The 23,644-nt window shown below is 43.1% G+C and overlaps 2 protein-coding genes across 5 annotated transcripts in view; both read left to right on the top strand.

The window, feature by feature from the left end:
* Positions 1 to 5,976, top strand: part of LOC125708578 (casein kinase I-like) — a 29,730-nt gene extending 23,754 nt beyond the window's left edge. For 3 of the 4 annotated variants that reach the window (XM_048976224.1, XM_048976223.1, XM_048976225.1), the window contains exons 7-12: positions 415 to 499; positions 806 to 954; positions 1,368 to 1,451; positions 2,470 to 2,571; positions 3,304 to 3,410; positions 3,572 to 5,976. In XM_048976224.1, the coding sequence (XP_048832181.1) occupies positions 415 to 499; positions 806 to 954; positions 1,368 to 1,451; positions 2,470 to 2,571; positions 3,304 to 3,410; positions 3,572 to 3,626 (582 nt within the window). In that variant the 3' untranslated portion in view covers positions 3,627 to 5,976. The remainder of the gene's footprint in view (positions 1 to 414; positions 500 to 805; positions 955 to 1,367; positions 1,452 to 2,469; positions 2,572 to 3,303; positions 3,411 to 3,571) is intronic. The other variant, XM_048976226.1, reaches the window with a different exon arrangement.
* Positions 5,977 to 12,527: 6,551 nt separating this feature from the next.
* LOC125708566 (nuclear factor 1-like) overlaps positions 12,528 to 23,644 on the top strand; it is a 40,303-nt gene continuing 29,186 nt past the window's right edge. The window contains exon 1 of the mRNA XM_048976192.1: positions 12,528 to 12,852. Coding sequence (XP_048832149.1) covers positions 12,754 to 12,852 — 99 coding nt within the window. The 5' untranslated portion in view covers positions 12,528 to 12,753. The remainder of the gene's footprint in view (positions 12,853 to 23,644) is intronic.

The following is a 23,644-nucleotide window of genomic DNA, read 5'->3' as shown; positions in this document are numbered from 1 at the left end:
TAGCTTACACCCTGAAATTACACTTTTGTTCATGTTCTGTTGATCTGGTGAAGGGTAGAGGAAGATTTTATTTCCGAAATATGTTGCGTTGCAGGATTCCGCTGGCACTTCTCTCTGTCTATGATCTACTTGAAATAGTGCCTTGGCATCTCTTTACATGGTATATCCTTAAAATATTTTTCCTTTCTGGGCCAGTTTGAAGTTATCCTCACTTTGCATTAAGTCATTTTACTTTTGTCAGTATCCACTTTAAAGGGATTGTGTAGAGAAACTTGCATATTTTGTGAACTCAAGATACACTTGCATGCATTACACCCTGTTATGGTCGCTTCCATTCAGTACCTGAATGCTTATTTGTAGTATGCTTTGAGAAAGGTGGAATGCATGCAGCAGACCTGTCTGTCTCCATCGCAGGCGGACACACTGAAAGAAAGGTATCAAAAAATTGGAGATACCAAGCGAGCCACGCCCGTCGAAGTTCTCTGTGAAAGCTTCCCTGGTGAGTCGTGTTTCTGTTCCGTACCTCTTTGAACGGTACCTTGTTAGTGCTGCACTGTCATTTCACAGCATATGCGTTTAAAACATTATTTCTTTCACATCCCCTCCCTGCCCATTTTCATTTCTAGTCACCTGCGTTCCCATTCCTCTACACAGCCCTTACACCCACCTTCATGCTTTTTAATGTAGTAGTTACACTCATCCATGTCTGCCGGTCAGATTCTGGCTTCTTTGGTCTGACAGATTTGCATCCATTTCTTGTAGATCTTAAAAAATCATTTCCTCTCTTTCTTTTTCTGGTCTGCAGAGGAAATGGCTACTTATCTGCGCTACGTAAGGAGGCTGGACTTCTTTGAGAAACCTGATTACGACTACTTAAGGAAACTCTTCACTGACCTCTTTGACCGGAATGGCTACATCTTCGACTATGAGTATGACTGGGTTGGAAAGACGCTTGTGAGTGTCAATCCTCGCCTCTATCCCGATTGTTCAGTCAGTCGCTGATTTAGCCTCTGACAGCTGCTGCTTCTTGCAGATGCTTACTTTCCCACCCCCTACGCCAACTTGGAAGAAGTGGTATATTGTTATAAACTAATAAGCTAGGCTGCACATTGATCTGAGCAGTTTTTGTTCTGTGTGCAAAAGGCAAAAAAGCATTTTCGGCTGTGGAATCTGACAGATTGGAGGTGGTTAGCCATGTTGTCATAACTATGAAGCCCCCCCCCCACACACACACACACAGCCTGTTTCTTTTGTCCTGTTAGTACTTCTGTCTGGGTTCTTCTGTAGGAAGCGGTCTGCACTGAGGCTATTATTAGGCTCTGCTCTGTGTATTTGTTTTGAACTTCCTGTGTTGCGCCCCCCCCCAGCCTACCCCAATCGGCCCCATCCCAAGCGACACGCCCCTCCAGCCCAGCGGCAGAGACAAAACACAACAGCAGACCAAAAATCCGGTAAGCGCCGGGGTCCCGTCTTGCTGAAGGCACTAAGCCCTGGTGGTTTGGGTCTGTCGGGACCCTCACTCTGCCTTTTATCCCTTTAGTAAAACCGGGACGGAAATGTGAATCTGGCTTCTAGCAGCAGCGACGCTGAGATCAGGGCTTACGACTGTGATCTTGTATCTCGTGCAGCATCTCATTAAGATGCTGATATGGGTTCAGTTACGAAGAAGCATCTCTGAATGCCACAGCGAGTTCAGCTGCAGCAGTGCGCTGGACAGTGTGCAGTGCCCTCAGTTGTATTAATGTGTCGCTGTGGCTTGCCACTCAGATGCTGTGCCATCGTCTATTTCCTTTGTGGCCAATGAGGGTGACACTGTCATATGTTTTTCTCTGTCTGTCTATTTATTTATCTATGTCTTTGTTTATGCACATTTGGCTTGTTCATTAAGATGTGATGAACTTTTGTGTGTAAACCCGTCCGCAAGTGAACTCTACGGGAATTCGTTAGGCACTGAAGTACGAAGGATGCCCTGAGCAGTGAACTTGCGGTTAAAGACATTTGTCCGGATTCCGATAAGCTTAGAAGCTTCTGGCCTGAACTTGACGTTGATGGATGTCGCTGTTTCGCATATACGAATGAACAGATGCATAAATAGTGATGTTTTGAAGATGAAATTCTGCTGAGAATTAGCCCGCATCATAATGGCCAGATGGGTTTTTATTTGCTTGCTGGGATTTTTTAACGATCACATTAAATCCTGCGTAATGAAGAGCATCCATACAGTGGCAACACTGTTTCGAGCTGTCAGGTTGTAGTTCAGGTCTCTATTCCTTCAGCATGCTGTCTTCTCCACTTAATTCCTTCTTCCATTGCTGTTGCCTTGGTTAACATGCCTGCTTTTGCATGCGATATGGTCTGTAATTTTTTTTTTTTCTTATTTACTTCTCAATCCCCAATGAAACCATCTCTGACCCCCCCCCCCCTCCCTCCTGCCCCCTTACTACCCCCTTTCCTGTGGGCCGGCACCAGTCGCCCGAACCCAAAGGAAGTGAATCGCAGCCCACACCAGGGACCAATAGGGAGATCTTGGGATCTCATCTGACATCTGATAGGCTGGGGGGCTCTGTCCAGGTACCGCTAGCTGCATGGCCTGCATGGTCTTCTCCGTTTGTGTTTTAGCTGAGCCACACTTGGCTACCGGCGAGATGTAGATGAGGCCATGCCCTGGTCTTCATGGTTCCTGCAGTTCTTTACATGCCCGTTCCATCCTCCTGTTCAAGAACATAGATTTAACTTGTAAAATTCACTCGTCAGCTTTAGTACTTAGATGGGTGAAGTTTTACATTCAGTGGTTCAGTGGAGTTCAGTGGTCTTCTGTGCACTAGAATAGCTTGTCTGGTAATCAGAAGGATGCTTCTGCTAATTAGTTACTTGTTTGCAGTTTTTAGCAGCAGTGGTTCAGGTAAAGCAGCACCTTCTATCGTTCACCTTTTATCCATATCTAATGGCCATTGAAGATATTTATACTGCAGCGCAGTGTTTGGTGCCATCTAGTGTTGTGTTCTGAAATTGCACTGTTGAGTGGTCAGCATTGCCTGGTTTCAAATGACTCGTCCTGTTTCTGACTCTAGTGAGGCCACTTCGTCATTCAGGTACAAGCAGTGACTATGAGTAACTTTTGAACAGGCAGTCCAGTCAGCTGCTGTATTTAAGAGTTTATTAATATGTCTATGATTAATATCTCCACCACCATGTACTTTTGAGGGCTCCTTCAAACAGTCCTTCGCTTGGTATCCCTGTGCGCTTCACACCCTAATGTCCGTCAGGCTCCTGCTGACACCCATGTGTGTTGCGCGTGTTCAGGTGATGAGCTCCACCAACGGCGAGCTGAACACTGATGACCCCACTGCCGGACACTCCAACGCTCCCATCACAGCGCCGGCCGAGGTGGAGGTGGCCAATGAGACGAAGTACGCAGCTTCTGGTTTTCCTACACTGACCCTGCCTGTGCATCCCTCAGAAATCGCTATTCCTTGTGTATAATTGTTGTCGTTGCTTAAGTCTGAATCGGCCGTTCATTTGCGACTGTAGTCGCCTTCAGCCGGCAGTAATCCTTTCCCTGCCCTCGCAGGTGCTGTTGTTTCTTCAAGAGGAGGAAGAGGAAAGCCCTCCAACGGCACAAGTGAAGAGGGGACATCAGCGTGAACTTGACACATTCTCCTTACTGTCTAGTTTTAAACCGGGAGCTAACACACAGGACGTACCCATCCATTCTCTGGTCTTTCGATGATGCGCCCTGTCTACTGGTGTTAACAGGAACAGAGCTGACCCAGCTATGCGCTGGGTCGTAAAGCAGACTGTGGTTCCTTAACTGAAAAAAACAAAAATATATAAATACGTAGGATAAAATGTGGGATTCAATAAAAAAAAAAAATAACCATAACGATACAAGAAACACCTTGAAGTGAATATAAAAAAAACTGCTGTTTGAAACAGCTATTGTTTCCTAGGTGTAATGCAGAGCTTGTGATTTTATCTGGTTGGAGAGACATAAGCAGATCAAGCACAAGACCATGTGATCCATAGAAATAGTTACTCGTGGGATCGAAGTCAGAGGCATTGAATGAACTATTTAAGTAGCGACCCCAGCATCAGTGAGAGCACCAAGAGCATCGCGTCTGTACCTGCATCGAGACGTGTGTAAATTCATTTTTCTTTTTGTAATTTAAGTTGTCTGAAGGTCTGCTCTCGTCGTACTTTCATGCTGTAGCATTCTGAAATTACTCTTTCCACCTGTCTGTTTTAACTTTTTTGTTTTATTTTTTTTTTGGTAAACGTGGATTTTGTAGCATGGTCGCTGGCCTTGAGTACTGTGCAAGACAAACTGATAATAGTCTCATACTTTTGGGAATTCGGAAAAAAGTAAGAGTGAAATATCGGGTTTGAAATGAACGAATGAAAAAAGAAATGGATAAGAACTGTTATAGGAAGCTTCCTTTACCAGGGACTCTGTACGGTGGCGGAAATGACGGGGAGGATCATGTTCTGTTTAGTTTTATTTCTCACGTCAGAATGATTTACCAGGAAAAAAAAAAACATAGTTTGTGCCTTTCCGAGTAAAACGTTAAAAGCTGAAGCCTGTCTCCCGCAGTGAGTGAAATGCGTCTGTGTCTGTCAGTCTGTGTCCCGTCCTGCTGCCTCTCCACGCTCACCTGTAGGCCATGCTGTCGCCTCTCTGCGATGTTGATCTGCCTCTGCTATGACAATCATGGAACGTTCCAGATGTTGAATGTTGGCTTCTGGGCTCTGTTTCTGATCATGGGAGTTTTGGAGGCCCTTGACATTTTATTATTATTTTTTTTTTATGATTTAAAATTTGTCTTTTTTTTTTTTTTGTGTTGTATAGTCTGAATTTGTTAGTCTATACAGCATATCAAAGCCGTGACTGGAGCTGTGGATGGTTAAGGTAAAACGCAAAGTTAAACTGAATTATTAATTTAAACTAAAGCAGTGTTTCCCAATCTGGTCCTCAGGGCCCCCCAGATGGTCCATGTTTTTGCTCCCTTCCAGATGGTCCATGTTTTTGCTCCCTCTCAGCTCCCTGCCACATGATCCATGTTTTTGCTCCCTCCCAGCTCCTGGTAGACAGGAGACACCCTGCACACAATCCCGGTAGCAAGCTGGGAGGGAGCAAAGCCATGTCTGCCTGGGGGGTCCCGAAGGACTGGTTTAAATGCTGAACTAAAGGGACTCTGTGTTTGAAATTATTTGTGATGTTGCAAATACAATGTGATGCTTGGGGTTTTTGCTTGTCTAGCCTATGCCGTTTTCCCTGTAGAGCACATGGGTGGTGATGATGAAGCTGTTGGCTTTCCTGTCCCTCACTCATACGTCTGTGTGTCTCCTTCACCACTATGGATATATGCAAGGGTTTCTGGGTAGGAAGTCGGCTATTCATTTATTCCAAGAAACTTTTTTTTTGACATCAAATACTGGCAATATTTGCAACCCAACACTTCACCCAAGATCAGCTACGTTGTGCGCCCCCTACTGGACAGTGGTGGTGTTTGAATATTGACATAGTGTAAAGCTCCTGAATACAATGTAATAAACTTACTTGTGCTTTTAGAAGTGCTTTGAGGAAGCTTGGTGTTGTGGCCAGTATTATCGCAATAGTTGTTCGGATCCCTGATTATTTCATGCAGTGTACAGTGAGACCATCCCATCCTCTTAGCAGTGTTCAAGATTGCGCTGTATGCCCTGCCTTTGCCATCGGTTCACATGTTTTACCAGCTGCTATTTCCCATTGTACTTTTAATTTGGAGCCAGTTTCCATCTGTGTCTTAAACCGCAATCTAGCCAACAGAACACTGTGATTCCAGTGAACTTGACTGAGCAGTTTGGTGTTGTGACCAAGCACCTACAATATGTCCAAATCTCGTAAGAACAGCATCCATCTGGAATTAATCACTTCTCAAAGAAATAGTAGTTGGTATTTCTGGTGTAGTTAACTGTTTATTAAAGTTAATAGCCCAATGGTGGTGTTCTATTTTTTTAATAGGAGATGTGGATATTTCAAACAATATTTGAAGTACAGTCGAACCTCGTTACTACGTACAAGACAGGATATCAAAAACATGTACGTTATAAGCATAGAACGTTGTAACCACTTACCGGTCGAGCCAACCGCCGCTTGCATTAAAATTTACAATGTTCAGCTCTCGCGCAATTTCGGTTGATTTTTCAGTAAGCAGAGAACCGCTGATTGACACATGTTTGCCTCTCACCTGTTCAAACCATTTGTACAAGGCCTTTTCCAATTCAGGGTTAGCCCCCCCTCGAAGCCGTTTGCCATCTTTACGTAGCCGATTGTTTTCAAATTCAGACATAGTATTGTCTTGATTATGTATGATAGTTGAGATTGTGCTTCTTGCTAGTCCATTGTCTTCAATTAGTTTCGACTGTGACACACCATTACGATATTGCAGAATTATTTCTGCTTTCGTTTGTAAATTGATCTGCTTTCGTTTTGGAGGAATTTTGACACGTGCTAAATGACGAGGAAAAACGTACGGGGCGCACTGCAGTTATTACCGGAGTCCGGCCGTGACGGAATAAAGCCAGCGTTGCCAAGCAACGCAATAGACAAATGTGCATTGTCGGGCGAAGATCAGGTAGATACAGGTAGATGTAGCGACACAAGTTGTGGTGGGCGGGGAGAGCGCTGTACGTTGTAACGATGGTTAGTTTTCGTATTTTCTCTAGAAATTTGGATGTTGTATCGAAGTTTACGCTGTAAACAATGGCTGCTATTGGAATAATCCATAGCCTAAAAACGGGAATTAGAAACCTGTACGTTGAAAAGGTGAAAACGTTGTATCCGGGGTACGTAGTAACGAGGTTCGACTGTACTTCCTTTGAAGTTACCTCAGTCACTTGAAGTGTCTGCTTATTTTGACACCTTTTTGCATAAACTGAAAAATGCATTTCCAGTAGTTTCAAAGTTCTGTGTCATATTTATTGATGAGAATTATTCATTACATTTCAAGGGGGGAGGGGGGCGGGAGATCTTTCTCATGGTCAAGGTTTTCTGTAAATGGCAGCGCTAGACGTGCAGATATTTGTGTTTAACGTTGCGTCATTGGGATGTGTAAAACTGGGGGCAGTTCATGGTAGAAACTGGCTGCGGAATGACGGGTAAGGTTGGCTGAGGTAATGCTGGTAAAGTTATCTGTTTTGATATTTCTATGAATGTTTAAAATACCAGAGTACAAAGATCCTTACATGCCATCCTCTTCACTGCATAGGAGTCTAACAGAACGTCTGTTTTATTTTTGTGTTTAGCTGACATCTGAACCAAATGTACAACTTAAATCCCTTTTATAGTTGGAGTTAATCAAGTAATTTGTTCAAAGGTACAACAAGAGACCTCTTCTGGGACCAACCACCTTGCTTCTGGTTTGTTATGCTTAAAGATTTAATTACGTTTTAAGACCCCGCCGATCACCATATTTTCAAAATTCTGCTGTTACTTTTACCTGTACTTTAGCCCTCAAGTAAAACACCTGCGCTTGCAAGATTGCAGGTAGATACCTGTAGTCTATAATAAATTTGATGAAGGAAGTGATGTTTTCTGGAAGGTGATGTGAATGGTGTCTTTGTTTATTGCGTAAAAAAGCTCTCTTGCATAGTTACCAGTGGGATCCTGGCTGAAGAGGACTTGTGCCAGTTCATCACACCCCTACGGTGGGGGTGATTGTCTGTGCTTTTGGGAATACTGACTTCCGTGTCATTTGTGAGGTTTAGTTTGCTATCAGACGCAACACACACACACACACACACACACACACACACACACACACATATACATAAATTTAACTTGAGCTTCAAAATTGTGTGTGTAGCTTCCTGAGTGTGTGTTATGTATTATGTAACCATTCAGATATTTCTCGTTGTTACATGTCTTGTTGGAAATACTTTTCCAGATGCAATTCCTTTTCAAGTATGATATGATATACACCCTTATTTTGAGAATTTGGAACAAATGTACCTCCAAGAGAATTTGTTAAATTATTTGTAACTGAATTTAAGTTTAATTGGGTTAGTTAGAACCAAAATCCAGGTTTGGGGGAGACGTGTATTAGAAGTGGTATCCAGTACCAGAAGTGGTACCACTGCTCTCTAATGCAAAGGGCGAGTTATGTAACTGCAACTCAACATGTACAGCATGCAGGCAGTTAAGGAGCTGCATGCTACCACACGTGTTCCTGTGGTTTAAGGGTCTGGGGGGGCCGCATACCCAAAACAGCCACCTTCATCTAGAAATGCACTTATGACAAACTTCCCAATTTTTAACTGAATAAATGTTACGTAAATCTGTAACATATAACATGCGTTTCTGCATTTGGACGTAACTCTTATCGCTACCTACCTCTGTCATTATAGTGACTCCCTGGGCAGTTGAATTGACCGGCTCTTTCATCTAGTGACCAAATAAAACTAGAGGAAACCTATGAATTACATTTGATGGGAAAACCTGGACTGTCTTGATACAGGCACCATTATGCTTTGTTAATAAATGGGAAATAAAGGTGCCCACATTCTTGCAGGTGGTTCGTGGATGAGTGGACTAAGCCTCTGTGCTTCTGATCGCTGGTTTGAGGCCTGTCTTCAGCAGGGCAGCAGCATGTCTGTGGGCCTTTGAGCCCCAGCTATGTACTGTAGGTGCTGCAAGGTGGCTGTGCTGTGAGGAAGACTGGGTCAGGATCATAGACCGTAGACCTGGGGGGGGGGGGGCTGGGTAACACAGGGTAAAAATTGCCTACAAATTACTAAATGCAAGCTATTAAAACTTTTATAAAAATGTCAATAATACCCCCCCTCCCCCCCAATGCATTCCGCAGCCTGTGTTCAGAATGGAAAGTGCTGCATATAATTGCCCATCCATCCTCATATGTACCTGTCACCTGCCTGCCATGTTGCCAATGTTCAGAGTCGTTACTGCTGACTGTGTTGTCCAGCCGCAGACAGGTAAGAACCCGTGTAGGACGTTCAAGAGGAAGGAGCCAATGTCTGGCAGTATAGGGTAGGGTGCCATGCAGACATTTAGCATTGTTTTGTAGAACTGGCTTGCTTTGTTAGATTTATTTAATCAGGGATTGTCTTCAGGCTTCAGGATACATACAGGTATTGTCTATACCACAACAAACTTGTAGAACATTCTGGCAGTCTGCTGCTCATTTTGGAAGATCTGAGCCTGCACTGATCTTTCTTGAACAGCAGTCTAGCTACCCTGACTGCCTTCCTTTGAAGAGAACCTCACTGATTAGCCGGATTTCCTGTGCTGTTCATATAATCCTTGCTACCAACTTTGACTCATATAGATCATTAGTGCATAAACTCGTCTATTATGGGGCAATTAGTGACTTATTTTTTTCTCCATGGCAACGCTCTGCAATCAATCACCCTGTACCCCTAAGTAGATTTAGATGAAGTCTAAGAGTTTATGTTACGTGTAACGCTAGTCAACTTCATTTTAACTCCACCGCTGCCAGTAGAGAGAGAGACTAGGAGCCCGCAAAAAGATCGAGGCGTGAATCTGATGTCTGATGGTTTAGCCTGGCGGGTCTCACATGTCCTTAAAGCAGGTCAGCGGCCATTTCTTTTTCTGTTTGCCGAAGTGTTTGTGTAACGTAAGCGCAATGTTAGGAAAATCGACATCTGCAAGGCGTTAAGTCGTGAGCGATGCTGCCTTTTGTTTTGACAGATGCTGCGGAATTATCGTTGTGGTCGTCGGTTTTGTGTGCCCTGCAGTGGGAATGTTGTCAGCATGTTCTACGTGACGGTGTGGTCATTCCCCTCCAATCTCAATACGGTGCTGTTCTTTCCCGATGATTTTGTGCACACAACCTTGTCATATGGGTTTCATATCTTAAAAATAGCAGTTTGAAATTTGAACTTACTGTCATGATTCTGAAGACTGGGCGCGGTGACCTGCCTGGCCCGTTTGGTCATTTAGCCCTGCTTTCACCATATAGTGATTAATTACGTTTTAGTTACTTTTGCCTTTCTAAAGAAAAAGAGGGAAGAATGGATTTATGGATTCAATTATATTGAACACCCTTTTATACGGTGTTGAAGCTGTGCGCTTTATGTAGCAATTTTTGACACCAATTAAATACAAAATACACCAGGAGTAATGTATACACTCACATGGTGCATGTGATGTTGTAAATCACTGTTGTAAATCACTTTCCAAACAGATATAGCAACATTTATTTACAGCTGGAGAACAAGAATGAACCTTTTTCTTGAATTATACCTGCATGTAATGCATCATTTTTAAAGGGAGCTGTTTTTTGGTACAGGAGTATGACGTGGTTTTTCTTCCTCATACACCATCTCGCTGTCATTCCAAGGCACAAATGCTTAGAGGTTAGGGTGAGGCTGGGGATCTGAGCACAAGGTCAGCTGTTCATCTGTGCTGTGCGGCATATTCTGGGATGTTATGTGCTTTGATGAAGGACTCGGTGGAGATTTGGGACTCGAACCAATGACCAACTTGCTGAGCCACACACACACACACACCAACACTAAAATAGAATTTTTTATTTCTTTGTTTCCTTTTAAGCGTAAAGCTTTATATAAACTATATATTCCCCACCAAAAAGCAATGCAGCCGCTCATCTTTCTTAATGTTACAAAATTTCCCTTTAGGTTACTCAGTAATGTGACCTTATAAAACTTGGGGTTTTATCTATATTTAGCCGAATTCTCTCTTGCTGTATTTTGAAAGTGTTTTGGAAGCAGTTGAGTTTGCTGTGAGCTGAATTAAAATTTAATTTGACCAAAATGTATCTAAAAATGAAAATGTTAGTGTTCAAGTGGTTTGTCTGCTTTTCTTTTGGGCAATGATTAGGCAGGGTTGTTGATGATGAGGATGACTGCAGATGGTCCTTGCTTCTTTTTGGACCACTTTGTGTTTAGTGGCATGGAAAAAATGGACGCTGCTGTTTGCTGGTGACAGACTTTTGTGGATGCCTGGATAGAACGATTGCTTAGCTGTGTTTTGAACAACTGCGAGCCTTTAAATGCGCTTACAGCCTCTCATGCGGGCAAGGATATAGCAATTTTTTTTTTTATCTATTCTTTTGAAATGGTTTTCGCGGCATGCCTCTGAAAATGCCACCACGGTCTTGCCACGTTGTCCTAATCAAAATGAAGGAAAGTGGACTGAGAACTATAGAGGGAGAAGTTGCTGTTAAAAACCTGTCATTATTGGTGGAGCAGGGATATGCTACCATTCAGCGTGGACGGCCAAGACATGCACAAAAGCCGCAACTGCGCCAGTGCATAGGTCACATATCCACATCAGACCTGCTAGAACCAGAATTACAACAGCCTCGTAGCTTACAACCTAACTATATTACAATTACCACAATACCACGCGTACTGCTGCCAACCGGTAAGTTACTAGTTTGAGTACCAAATCTACTATTCCTGGCCGTTCATCCGGAAATATAAAAATGGTGACAAAGATTGTCATGGTATTTCGATATTTATGCTGCACAATTGTGGAGCAGTGTTGTCCTTTTTTTAACAGCTCACCCTACGGGCCCCGCTGGGCCGTTACTCAAAGCAGGTGAAGAAACAGGCGATTCACGGTGATTCATCGCCGCTGTAGCACCAGTGCGACTCACTGGTGCTGTTGCTAAATCCAGCTTCTGTTTCACTCCGGTCCCAGAAAGGCTCAAAATAAAAGAAAATAATGTCCAGAAAGTTCTGAATATTATTGTGAATGACTGCTTGTCGCTGTGTAGCGCGCATGGCATCTAGATTTATGCTTCTGTTGGCGCTTATGTGACGGAACTGTTGATTCTCTGGATTCTCTTTGTTTTTAGACATTTAAAATTGTTTCACGGTGGTGAAATGTCATACCTGAATGAAAAACTAAGAGTATGTAAACAGCAGATACTGCTGAGACCATAACGGTGGGCACTGGTGGGTGAAGTGTTGAATTACATGGACAAATTGAAATAAAAATGTAAAAATCAGTCTAAAATGCCTTAAGCCTCATAACGCAGTGCGATGAGCCCATGATTAACACCTGCATAGAGAGAAAGGGGGAACAGCTGGGCTTTGCCAAGTGACTTCAGCTTCATCTCCTCGTTGTGATCCCGCCCATTTCCCAGTGTCTACCCAGGGTGGACTTCCCGTCATGTGACCTGTCATGGGGCTGCCCCTAGCCATTGCAGGTGGGCCGCTGTGAGTACGTTCCCCTTCAAGGCCTTCACTTTCTCCCTTTTCCTCTCTGCCGCTTCTCCTCGGCCATGTCGACTGACTGGCCCACTGTTGTTTTGATGCATGTGCTTTGCGGTAAATACTGCAGACTCACCTTTTCTTGTGCTGAGCCTCAGTCCAGCCTACGCTACGTGGTCATGTGGTTAAAGGGGAGGCTTTTCTTAGCCCCCCCCCCCCCCCCCGCTCAGTACTGGAACATATCTATGAATGAATGCACAATTGGTGTGTTTCTGTTAGTGCAGCTGGCCCAGACTGGGCTGCCTATCATTCTGCGGGAGCTTCCTGTTTGCCGTGCTTCCGCACGCTGCAGTGGGACCTGCTGCCCCCGCTCTCCCAGTCCTCCTCGCCTCTCCCTCTCGCCTGGTCTCCTGCTGGGACACCCAGGGGGAGGACAGGATGAAAGGTGGGAACGCCGGCGAAGGCAGGAGGGACACACCACCTCTGACCTAAAGGCACGTGTCCGTCGTGCTCCTCTAGGTGGCTGCGTTCCCGACGCGGCACTCGGTGCCCCAGATGGACCTCACCGGCATGGCGCAGGCGAGGGGCCGCTCAGCGGAGCAGGCAGTCAGGTGGCAGCTCTGCTACAACATGACAGCCAAGACTTGGTGGATGGTGAGTCCTGCTCTCTGGCTTCACGTCTTTCGCCGGTTGTCAGACCCTGGTGTTTCTCGAAGGCGGGTTTCCTCACTTGATTTCTAACAGGTTTTTTGTTGGGTTAATTCGTTTTATTACCTGTTTGCAATTTTCTGCTTTTGTGTCCTCTGAGACTTGGAATTGGGGATTTTGCATATCCTACAGCTACTGTTTAACTGTTGCTCAGTGCTGACTGGACAGATTTCTGAATGGTGTCAATCTCTCCATACCCTGCAAGTGTACATGTTCAAGGTGTCTTACATTTACTGGCTCGTGTTTCTTGTGGAGGAAGAGCAGGAAAAGCTTTTATCGTTGTTTCCTTTGTGTTCTGGATTAGTTTACTTGATCTGTAACAATATATTACTGATTTGCTGCTGTCAGTTAGATGATTTTAATTATTCCTCTGAAAATTCTGCTTTCTGCATAAAGCCTTCATTTTGCAATCTGTTTCAACCAAATGCCGAAGTAACTTTTTGGTTTTTTAGTGGTTCCTTCTTATACTTAAGAGGAACTGAATGTATTTAGACCTTTGAGATTTTCTTGGGACTGGGGTAAATGTTGAGCACGTCATAATATTAGTCCATTCACACAGAAAGCATAGTGTTTCTTAAATTTATTTTTCTGCATCCCCCAAAGAAAATAATACTGACAAACAGATGTATAATAAACAATTCAAGTATATTTTTTTATAGAGAACAGAGAGCACAGCCATCAGACGTCCTTGTGCTAAGTACTGGCCTGTGTTGGGAATGTAATAATATGTCACAAATCAACACCAGGCATAAATCTACTTCATATTTTCCCCCACATACCCATGTTTTAATTCTTGGCTGTTTGCTGGTAATGTTAAAGTTTATCATAATTCTTCTAAGAATATTTCAAGATCTAGAGTAAAGCTAGTGCACAGTGCAAAGCTATACAGCCGCACTGTGTTGCCTTTTGCTAACCTTGAGCCGAAGCCCGTCTTTTAAATGGATTCACCGTCACAGAGCTCCTGACCTCAGTCCTACTGAGAATCTGTGAACTGACTTCAAAAACTGCTGCCCATAAGCAATTTGCAGTAACTTGAGCACATTTTCCCAGCCGGGTTGGTGAAAATGCATCAGACCAGCTTGCTAAGTGACTGTAACTGTTATTTATTATATGACATTTTTGTTATCTGTTGCACTAAAGCTTTATTATAATGACGGCAAACTAGAAATAAAATCACCACCATATCTTCCATTGTTTCTTGTGCCAGTTTCCAGGGTGTCAAACTGAGGTGTTGCAGTTTCCAAATTAGAATATTAATTCTATTATTCTATTTTTGGTATGAAAAACGCCATTTTTGGCTGTAACTTTCTTCAATTTCCTTTGCGCCTGTCATCTATCTACCAATCATCTATCTACAATTATCTATCAATCTATCCTCATTCAAATCTGATGCACTGTCATTAACTTTAACCATGTCAGGAAGATAAGAGTTACTGACCCAGATGTTATCGAGAAATACTGAGCGAGCAGCTTAGGAAATTTTTAAAAGAATGTTTGTATCGGCGATCCTAATCCTCACTCAGTGGGGAAAGCGTTTTGAGTATTGAGCCTCTCCATGTAACGGATGGCCTCACACAAACCCCCAGATATCAGAGAAGGAAGTCTTTGAAATTCTCCATTTGTAAGCAATGTGTTAAATGTGTGAATTTGCAAGTTCAGCATCTTATTTTAAATCTGGACCCTGCTTTTCGCTCAGCCGGGATTCAGCTGTGATGAGTTAACACCACCCCCACATCGGTATTAAACTTCCCCTTACTTCATTAGCCACCCACGTGTTCGGCTAAATCAGTCCGATCCGCACGGCTTTCTACAAGCTCTAATTAATGAGAAAAGTTGTCCTTTTGATTATTTTTGGGACTCAGTTTGAAGAATTATGTACTCACAGGTCCCGCTGTTTCACACATGGTGACTACGGTCTGCTCGCTTTTGATCTTATAATAGCGAGAATGAGCCATAGTTCTCAATTTTGTCAGCATTGTATGAAAACTATTTTTATTTATTTCCTGAGAAGATGCCACTGCGGTGCTGGTTCGGATCTGCCTGTGCGACCATATTAATGACTTCTGTAGTACAGTAGACTAGACCACTCGTTTTCTACATCAGTTGTCTCGCTGGCCCTCTTTTAAAGGTGGATTGTGAAGGTACAAGAGCACATAATATTGTCAAAAAAATGGGGTATCGGTCGACCTTAAGGACAACAGCATAGTACAATAACATACAGCATAGTACAGTACTGTATGCAGTTACTTAGTTATTACCTTATAATTAAGTGGCTGTATTTTTCTGACTTACCTACAAGTTTGACTTAAAGACATACTTAGGGAACCGATTTCGTTTGTGTCATGGGGACCACCTATGTTCACTGTAGGGCAGTGATATATATATATACACACACACACACACACACACATTCATATGTTTATGAGGACTGTCCAGTCATTTCTGTGGGAAAGACCCTAATCCCAGCAATGACACCCTTGACTCCCACCCAGCCCTAACCTTAACCTCAAATAGCCAAACAAAATACAAGACTTCTGGCATTTTTAGTTTTTTGATTGTGTTCACAAATTTTTCTAAAATTGAGTTTCATTTTGTGGGGACCAAAAAAATGTCCCTACAAGGTCAAAATAGCAGGTTTTTATCACATTGTGGGGACGTACGCCTCTGTCTGGGAAGGCATAGAATGCGCTGAATCCGCTGGCTGTCTACACAGAAATCCGGCCCTGATAGGCCTTTGACTCCAATGCTGTATGTTGCTTTGGACCAAAGAGTGTGTTGAGCAAATATATTTAATGTATGTGTTAGAAAAGGTTTGGTTGCTAGATATTGATTTCTATCAGCAGATTATAAATTGTCCTTCCCGTGGGCCAGTCCTTACAAATCCGTGTGCTGCTGGAGAAGATTTTATTCCTCCATTCCCCGGCTGGCTGCAGGGGTAATCAGATGTGTACTGGACTGATGTGGTCTGCAGCGATTTCCAGGGTGACTGGGACACATGTTGCAGTTTGGAGCAAAGTCTTGCCACTTCAAGACAACAGCAGGCTCTCAAACACAAGATTTGTGGATGTTATGGCTCTGCGGTCGTGTAATGGGTCGCGTTGTTTTCTAAGACAAAAGCTCTGGGAAGGATTATCAGAATGGGATGAGAAACACATTTTATAGTGCTTGCGGTTGCTCTGTTTAAAATTGGATTTACAATTTAAAACCGGCTTCTCGTTAAGTAGCTAAATCTCACACAAACATGCCAGCCATACGGACCTATATGGGCGTCGAGTTTTAATTCTGGTTTCCTAACTTCAAAGTCAATCCTTAACTACCTTCTCTGACTCTGAAATGTAAGGTGTAAGCAGTCATTTCATGTTCTGAAATTCTAACAAAAGGCCAAAAAATGGTTACTTTGACAACCATCTATCTATCCATCCATCCATCCATCCATCTATCTATCCATTTTCTGAAACCGGTTAACCTATTCATACTCACGCACACACAGGTCACACGCACGCCATACACTCACACGCCGTTCACTCACACACGAAAACCAACAGGAATTTCTTCTGTTCTCTATAGAGTCTCTGATATCTCCTTGGATGGCTAGATGATCACCACTTCAGTTCCCAAACCTCTCCTTGGGGGCTCCCCAGTCCTTTTCATGTAGTTGTTAAATTTCACAGCCAGCTCACTTAATGAATTTAACTAGCATAAGTCAATGAGGTATTGATTAGCTGAATAAGGTGTGCTAGTGGTCGAGTTAAAAAAAAAAAAATAATAAAAATAAAATTAAAAAAAAATACGTTGCTGTATTGGATGGTCGCTGCAAACACTAGGGTGACTTTAGGAGAGGTTTCGAAGTGGCCAAGCTGATATTTTAACAGACACAATATCACATATCACAGTTTTGCACCAACATTTTACATACAAATAAACATTTTAAACAGCATTTTCTTTGACTTCCTAAGACTTTTGCACAGTTCTGTACATGTTATATACAGAGACAATACAGAAGACAGGGACTGTTAGGAATTGCTATGGACATGACGGTGCTCCAGCATTCTTGCCCTGTAGAGGGCGCCCAACCACATCCTCACTGTCTCTTTCACAGTATACTTCAAAGTACTCTCCTGCTGTGAGACCATTTCTGCACCCGGTTTACCGCTGTATAGAGAACAGAGGGCTTAGAGACACTCAGGGCTCGGGTGTCACCGGTATGAACTGCTAGGATGGGCCTGCATTCCCTGTGTTCCTGCTTCAGCTTTGTACTGTGCAGATGTGTGGTAAACTTCGATCGTTAGAAGCTAGGTCAGGGTCCAGGCTTGTCACCAACGAGGGTGACGGAACGTGTGGTGAATCTTTCCCTTGTTCTACAGCAGCAGGAAGGTCAGTACTCTGGTCATGGTTCGACTCCACAGCAAGTCGCCCAAATTTAGGAATCCAGATGGTCACTTCCTTTAAAGTATAAAGGACCTTTTCTGCCTGTGTGTTCATATTCACATTTACTTCAGCTCTGCTGGTTTGACCTTGGGAAAACAAAGGAATTTATTGTGATGCGGAGGAGAACTCGGATTTCTATTCTGTTTAGTTGTTTCCGTGTTAGAATTACAGTTCATGCTAATTCAGGATGATTATAACACCAGATTCAGTATGCTGAAGTCAGGGCAGGAAAAGCGGTTTTATATTTCTAGGTTTTGGCTGAACAGCAAGCAAACTAATCTGCTGGAAGGTCTGTGTTCAGAAACGGCAAGCCAACCCTGCGGCTGTGTTTCCGTACACGCACACCACAAGTGTCTGTCACAGAACTGAAAGGTACTGATAAGGCAGTCTAGCAAGTTGAAGATTATACTCCTCTTCAAAGAGCAAAACATTTCATTTCACAGTCTTGGAAAATGGCCCAGGTTAATCTGCACAGTATCTGTACCACTCAGCCAAATATGCTCTCTCTCAGTAGCACATCCTGTCTCTCTCCTGCAGTTTCATTCACCCCGTTTTCTATCATTTGCTTCCTCTTGTAGTTTTCTTGAAGCTGATCGCCGAAACCTTGCGGCGCACGAAGGGATGTAGCCAACCCTCAAGAGTAAAAGTGCTTCTGCTTTTCAGCAGATGAGGGATTCGGCACCTGTGTCTAATGAAAAAAACTGACCATAACATTTCCACCCATCCATCTTCCAGCTGCTTACTTTTCCCCAAAAACTTTTTCCTGCGCGGTCAGCATGCTCGAGACAGCAGCTAGCTAGCTTTGTATCTGATTGGTCAGGTGAAGAGTATTAAAAAAAAAAAAAAAAGTACCGTAATCTTCAGACACGTCCACAGACTCCAAAACCATCTGTTTCGGCATGGAAAGAGGTAACTGGGAATCCAAAAAGACAGAGACGGAAATAAATTTGTTAAATGGTGGTTAGATGGATTCATCCGCAAGTACAGCGAAAGATTTATCAGTCTTCATATATTTGGTCCAAGCAATTTAGCTCTTTGATGGAAAACCTGACCACCTCCTAAAGACCATAAACAGCTCTGATTGCTTTTTCTGAAAATGCATAGGCGACAACGAGCAAATCTTAGGAATTTTTGGCATCATACAAACACAGGAGAGAGTGCCAGGAGCATTAGAGTAATTCATGCAATTTCCAGAAAGCCCATAGACTTTTTTTAGGTAATGAACATACCCAAAGAGAACTGTATTACATGCATCATGAAGAGAGAATTGGAACCTCTCTGAAAATGTTTTCTCTCCAATGCCCAGATGTAGCCCAGGAACCCCTTAGTGGGGGGTACCCTAGGATACCAAATTTTTTTATTTATTATTGGACTGGCATCCCATCTGGGGTGTCCTCTGTCATGTGCCCTCTGTATCTAGCTCCCTCATGACCCTGTACTGGAAAAGTAGTTGGTCAATGGATGGATGGATGGATGGATGTATTTTTACTCTGATACTGTGCTTCAGTCTGTTTTTTAGGCTCACTGTCGACATTCACTGTACGTATTTCTGTGTTCTGTTTGCTGTTATGTTCACCGTATGAAAATAAATAACAGGAAACTATTTTTCCCAGTTTAAATTCCGGCTGCTTCTCCTTGGTTCTCTGGGAAATCTTGGCCCTATGAGAAGGAAAGACTCATTCAGGTGACATAATGAAAATATGGAAACATTACGACTGCTGCCAGGGAGTGACATGCCTGGAAAGGCAGAAATGCGCCCTTTCTGTGAGAAACACTCTTGGAAGGACTGAAGGCAGAGACGTTACCAGTCACTTCATCTACGCGGCTCGGCTAGTGGAAAAGGGAAAAGCTAATCTTTAGGGAGAAAAAATAAAACCGCCCTTTTCGTTTTCCGCAAGTGGCAGAGATGTGCAGACTTCATTGCGGACCACTGGGGGGGAGGCAGTAGGACACGTGACGCTAACACTGGGCGCGGGGGGGGAAATGTGCCATTTCCTCTCTTACTACTTATTTCCGAAGTGTCACCAAGCACTGGTGGCACTGGGCAGCGTCCAGAGCACCACTTGTCCAGCGGGAAAGTACCACTGAACATGTGGATGGATGGACCACCCTAGACGTAACACTAACCACTGCTACTTATTAGCAGTACTGGATTTATTTATTTAAAATTAAATAAATATACTTTTTGATATTACTGGGGGATGAGGCTTCATCATTACAGACTGTACTGGACCACAATTTGCATGTAGACTCTAAAAATAATGTCAGTAGGCCATTTGGTGGCACCCTACCGATCAGTTAACCTCGTGGTTTTTGCTCGGATATATTTACTGCTTATTAACCAGACACTGAATAAGAAGTTATTTAAAAAATTGACTTTCATAACTATTACATGTAGGAATTGATAAAGTATGATGTTCAAATACAGACAAAGATTTTGAATACACAAAACATGAAGAATGGGTACATTATTACTGCTATTTATTCGCTTAATGTAAATATTCTGCAGAATGGATGATTAACAAAATGCTTCAGAGCACGGACAAGCTTCGAGTCAGTGAGACAACTGGCATCTTTTCATGTAACCTCTTGGGCTGAATATAGACAAATTCTCAAAATATAACTTAACAACTACAATGTTTGAATGAATAAAGACAGAAATATGTATGTTTGTGTCTATTGTTCCCCTTTAAAATCTGCGTTGACTTGTCCATCCGGCCCCCAGCCAGAGTAAATTGGGGGAGGGGGCGGGTTGGTAATGTTACTATGAATTAGTTGCTGTTGACATCCTGGCCCCACCTTAGCGTGCCCAGGTCACCCGAGCTCAGCTGTCATATCGCCGTATTTCCTGCTGAATATATTGAATAGCAATAGAAGTAGGACGTTTCTTTAAATGACCCCCCTGAATGTGGGGCTCTTCCAAAAAAAAGTTTCTAAAATTTCAAATAATTTCGAGTTCAGTCATTTCAAAACTGTTTGCCAGGAACTTTTCCCATCCCTTCAGAATTACTTTGTACTGAAAGATGTGCACTTATAGTATGTAGATGTATAAAGATCTCAACCAAACAACTCAACATGCATCTCAATTTTGGTTCCTTTATGGCTTGAGCCACAACTGGTTTTTGACTAATCATGTGACTTTTTTTTTTTTTTTACCTCTCACTCTAATATAAAAAAACTGAGCTGACATTTAAGCATATAAACCAATAAGCAGTGTGTGATGCAGCTGCTTGGCTTACACTAAAGTTTATGCTAATTCTTTTGCCATTTGTACGATTACGCATTCACAGGCATTCTTTCTCTATGAGACCACAGTTTGGGGTCAGGGTACATTTTTCTGGCACCCCCTCGAGCACTTTTTGGGGTTAAGAACCTTGCTCAAGTTTGGAATGTGCAACAGTGATACAATCACCCTGCCAGCCAGGGGTTTCAAACCAACAACCTCCCGGGCAGAGGTACAGACTCCGAACCTGCTGAACCACCCGCCACTCAAATGGCGAAAGCTACTCTTATTTTGAACTTTAAACGGGAAACACGTTCTAGTACACTGCTGTCAGATGCTCTCATCTTTTAGCAGATTTCCCCTAAAGTTTCCTCCGGAGTATGTTACCCCTTACCTCTGAAACATCGGTGACCTTATGCTGTTCTTTGAGTTTGCCTCTGTGCCCCTCTCTCTGGTAACAGTAAATGTGGAGGTTTAGCATTTGTGTGTTGTTGCCCTGTGCTTCTGTGAAATTAGAACATTTCAGATACACATTCATATGCTCTTAAGCAGTGTAAGTAAAGAGAAAGAATTTGTGGTTTGGGGCGGATGCCAGCGGGCCGCTTCACACACCATTCTGTAAGCCGATCCATGGGCTGGGAACAATGGCACTTGCGGTGCAGTCAGAAATTAAATTAAGTATATTGTCAGTTATCATCAACGTTGAAGTAATGCAGTGAGGCTCAGTTCTGGCCAAATTTTCTCAGAAACGGGACTATTTCAGTTCTGTTCTGCTTGGCCGCATCGTCGATCGCATTGATTAGATTATTATAAATGTGATGTTTGTGTTCATGTATGCTAGTTTAGCTTGAATTTAGTTTTGTAACGTGAAGGGCTCCAAAATTTGTGAGAGGGGGCCTTACTGGTGGAAGCGATTTCTGCATCAGTGTAGGGTTCCCATCTAAGCTATGTATGTATCCTACACGGCTTCACCCATAGAACTGTGCAGGCTGGTGCTGTCAGATGCGGAGCCTCAAATGTCTGCTAGTTCCCAGTGGGGTAGCACCCCGTTCGGTACACACACACTGGAATATACAAGGTTTGTCAGGCCTGGCATCTGTTTTTGTTCATTATTCTTGTAATGCACCCATTGACCACTAGTGGAGGCAATTGTTCCAGGTTTGTTCTATTGTCCTGTAATTTTACATTTCTGTCCTTATGGGTGCATTGGGGTATCGTTTCTTTTTCAGGTGCATATAATTGCTGCCAGGGAAAATAATTATATTCATAATCAGGGAGTATCCTCTCGGTGCGTTTATGTTACAGAATCTGTTGCCCAGAATGCAATTGTCTATGTGCTCGGGAATTGCCAAGAGTTACCAGATGTCTCACTGATGACAGTCAACTTCTGTCCTTTTCATTAATGTCTTCCTTTGGCCTGCTATGAAGATGAATACAGCTGCTGGAATCTATTGATTTATACAGTACATGGAAAGTCAGTACCCGTCTAATGCATTTTACAAATCATTTCTGTGCCATTAATACACACATAAGATTATATATACATATACAAATAAAAATATGTACAAACTTAAACCCAAATGTAGGTATTAAAAAGTATTACAAGATAGACAATGAACTGTGTACACATTAAATTAGAAGAAAGAATTTGACGCTCTAGAAAAGAGAAAATATTATCGAATTCTCAAAAAGTCTATTGGTGTTGCAGTAGAAACCATTCTGCTGAAAGAGACACAAAAGCAGCTGAGATGAAACAGATGTACTTAAATAAAAGAAAGATATGCCCTAAAGAGTATGAGAACAATGTACGCTGAAGATAAAGTATGAAAGGAAGCCAGCAGAGCTACGCTGAAAGGAGAGGCCAGGACCGGCCGCTTCCATGTGGAGGTTGTGCTGTGACAGAGGTGTACAGTGATGTCAGGCTACGTTGAGCACTTAAGATATGATGCAGTAAAAGTAACAGCAGGTAACGTGTAGCTCTGTGGCAGAAATGAAGACGCCTGAAGAAAAATCTTTGGTCTACAGTGATTAAAATGATGCATATTCAAGTAGGTCATGCATCGGTCGCCATAATAGGGGCGTTCAGCTTACTAATTTGAGAACAGTCACACCAACCGAAGTCGCATCCGTGACCGGGCAGCCTCGGCTCACATGTTGACTGCTGCGTAGCTTATCGTGGGGTTAACCCGAGCTTCACACGAGCTTTCGAGAAATGTAGCAGCAGGAAAGGTGCACTGATCGGGTCGAAAGTGACTCCAAAAACTCTCAAACGAAAAAAAAAAAAACTCCCCAAGTCAAAGCTCATAAAAGAAAACCAGAAGTTACCGCCATCAGTAGGAATCGCATGCAAAAAGTCAAACGGCTGCATTTTCAGACTCGCAAGTCTGTCGAAGTCAGGTGACGCGCTGGGATGAAAAGTCAAGATACTGCGGAACTTCAGTAACTGAAAGTCCAGGCCGGCCTGGTATCTCCATGCCAGCCAGCCCGCTCATCCTCTCGAAAGGATCGCTGGGGGCACAGGTGCAAAGACACTGCTGCTGGACACCTGGCACGGCCCCCGCGTGGAAGCCGTCGGGCAGGACGCGGCACAGCCTCACTCGGGGGCATCTGCTTGCCAGGCTTTCAGGAAAATCCTTTTAATCGCAGCGGCTCCCATTGACTGAGAACTATTTAAAGCGACATGGAAAAGCTGCAACTGAAATTTAGGAAAAATCCCTGCCAACCTCTACATGGGCCACCAGCTATTTGCCAGATACTCAGAAAGAAGAAGAAATATATATCAAGTTATTTACCACTTTTTCAATAGAAGTGCGTGTCTCTTCTACCTGAAAAGCTGAACAGTTTTATACTGTAGGAAGAATCGTTTTAGGTACGTGAAACAATGGCTTCAGTTTTCTGCCCCAAACCTAAGAGCAGTCTGTGAGTGTTTTGGCCAAAGCTCTCCCTTGGCTAGGGAACGTTCCAAATTGCTCTCTGTTCTGGAGCAAAAAATGTATCAGATCAATGTTTTCTACTTTGCGGAACTTTTTGAGAGCAATCTGTATATTTTGCATGCATACGAATCCATTTTGTGCTCATATTCATTGG

Source organism: Brienomyrus brachyistius, chromosome 15 (genome assembly GCF_023856365.1).
Source record: "Brienomyrus brachyistius isolate T26 chromosome 15, BBRACH_0.4, whole genome shotgun sequence".
NCBI lineage: Eukaryota > Metazoa > Chordata > Actinopteri > Osteoglossiformes > Mormyridae > Brienomyrus > Brienomyrus brachyistius.
Note: the sequence above shows the minus strand (reverse complement) of the source record. Positions and strands in the feature narration are given on the sequence as shown.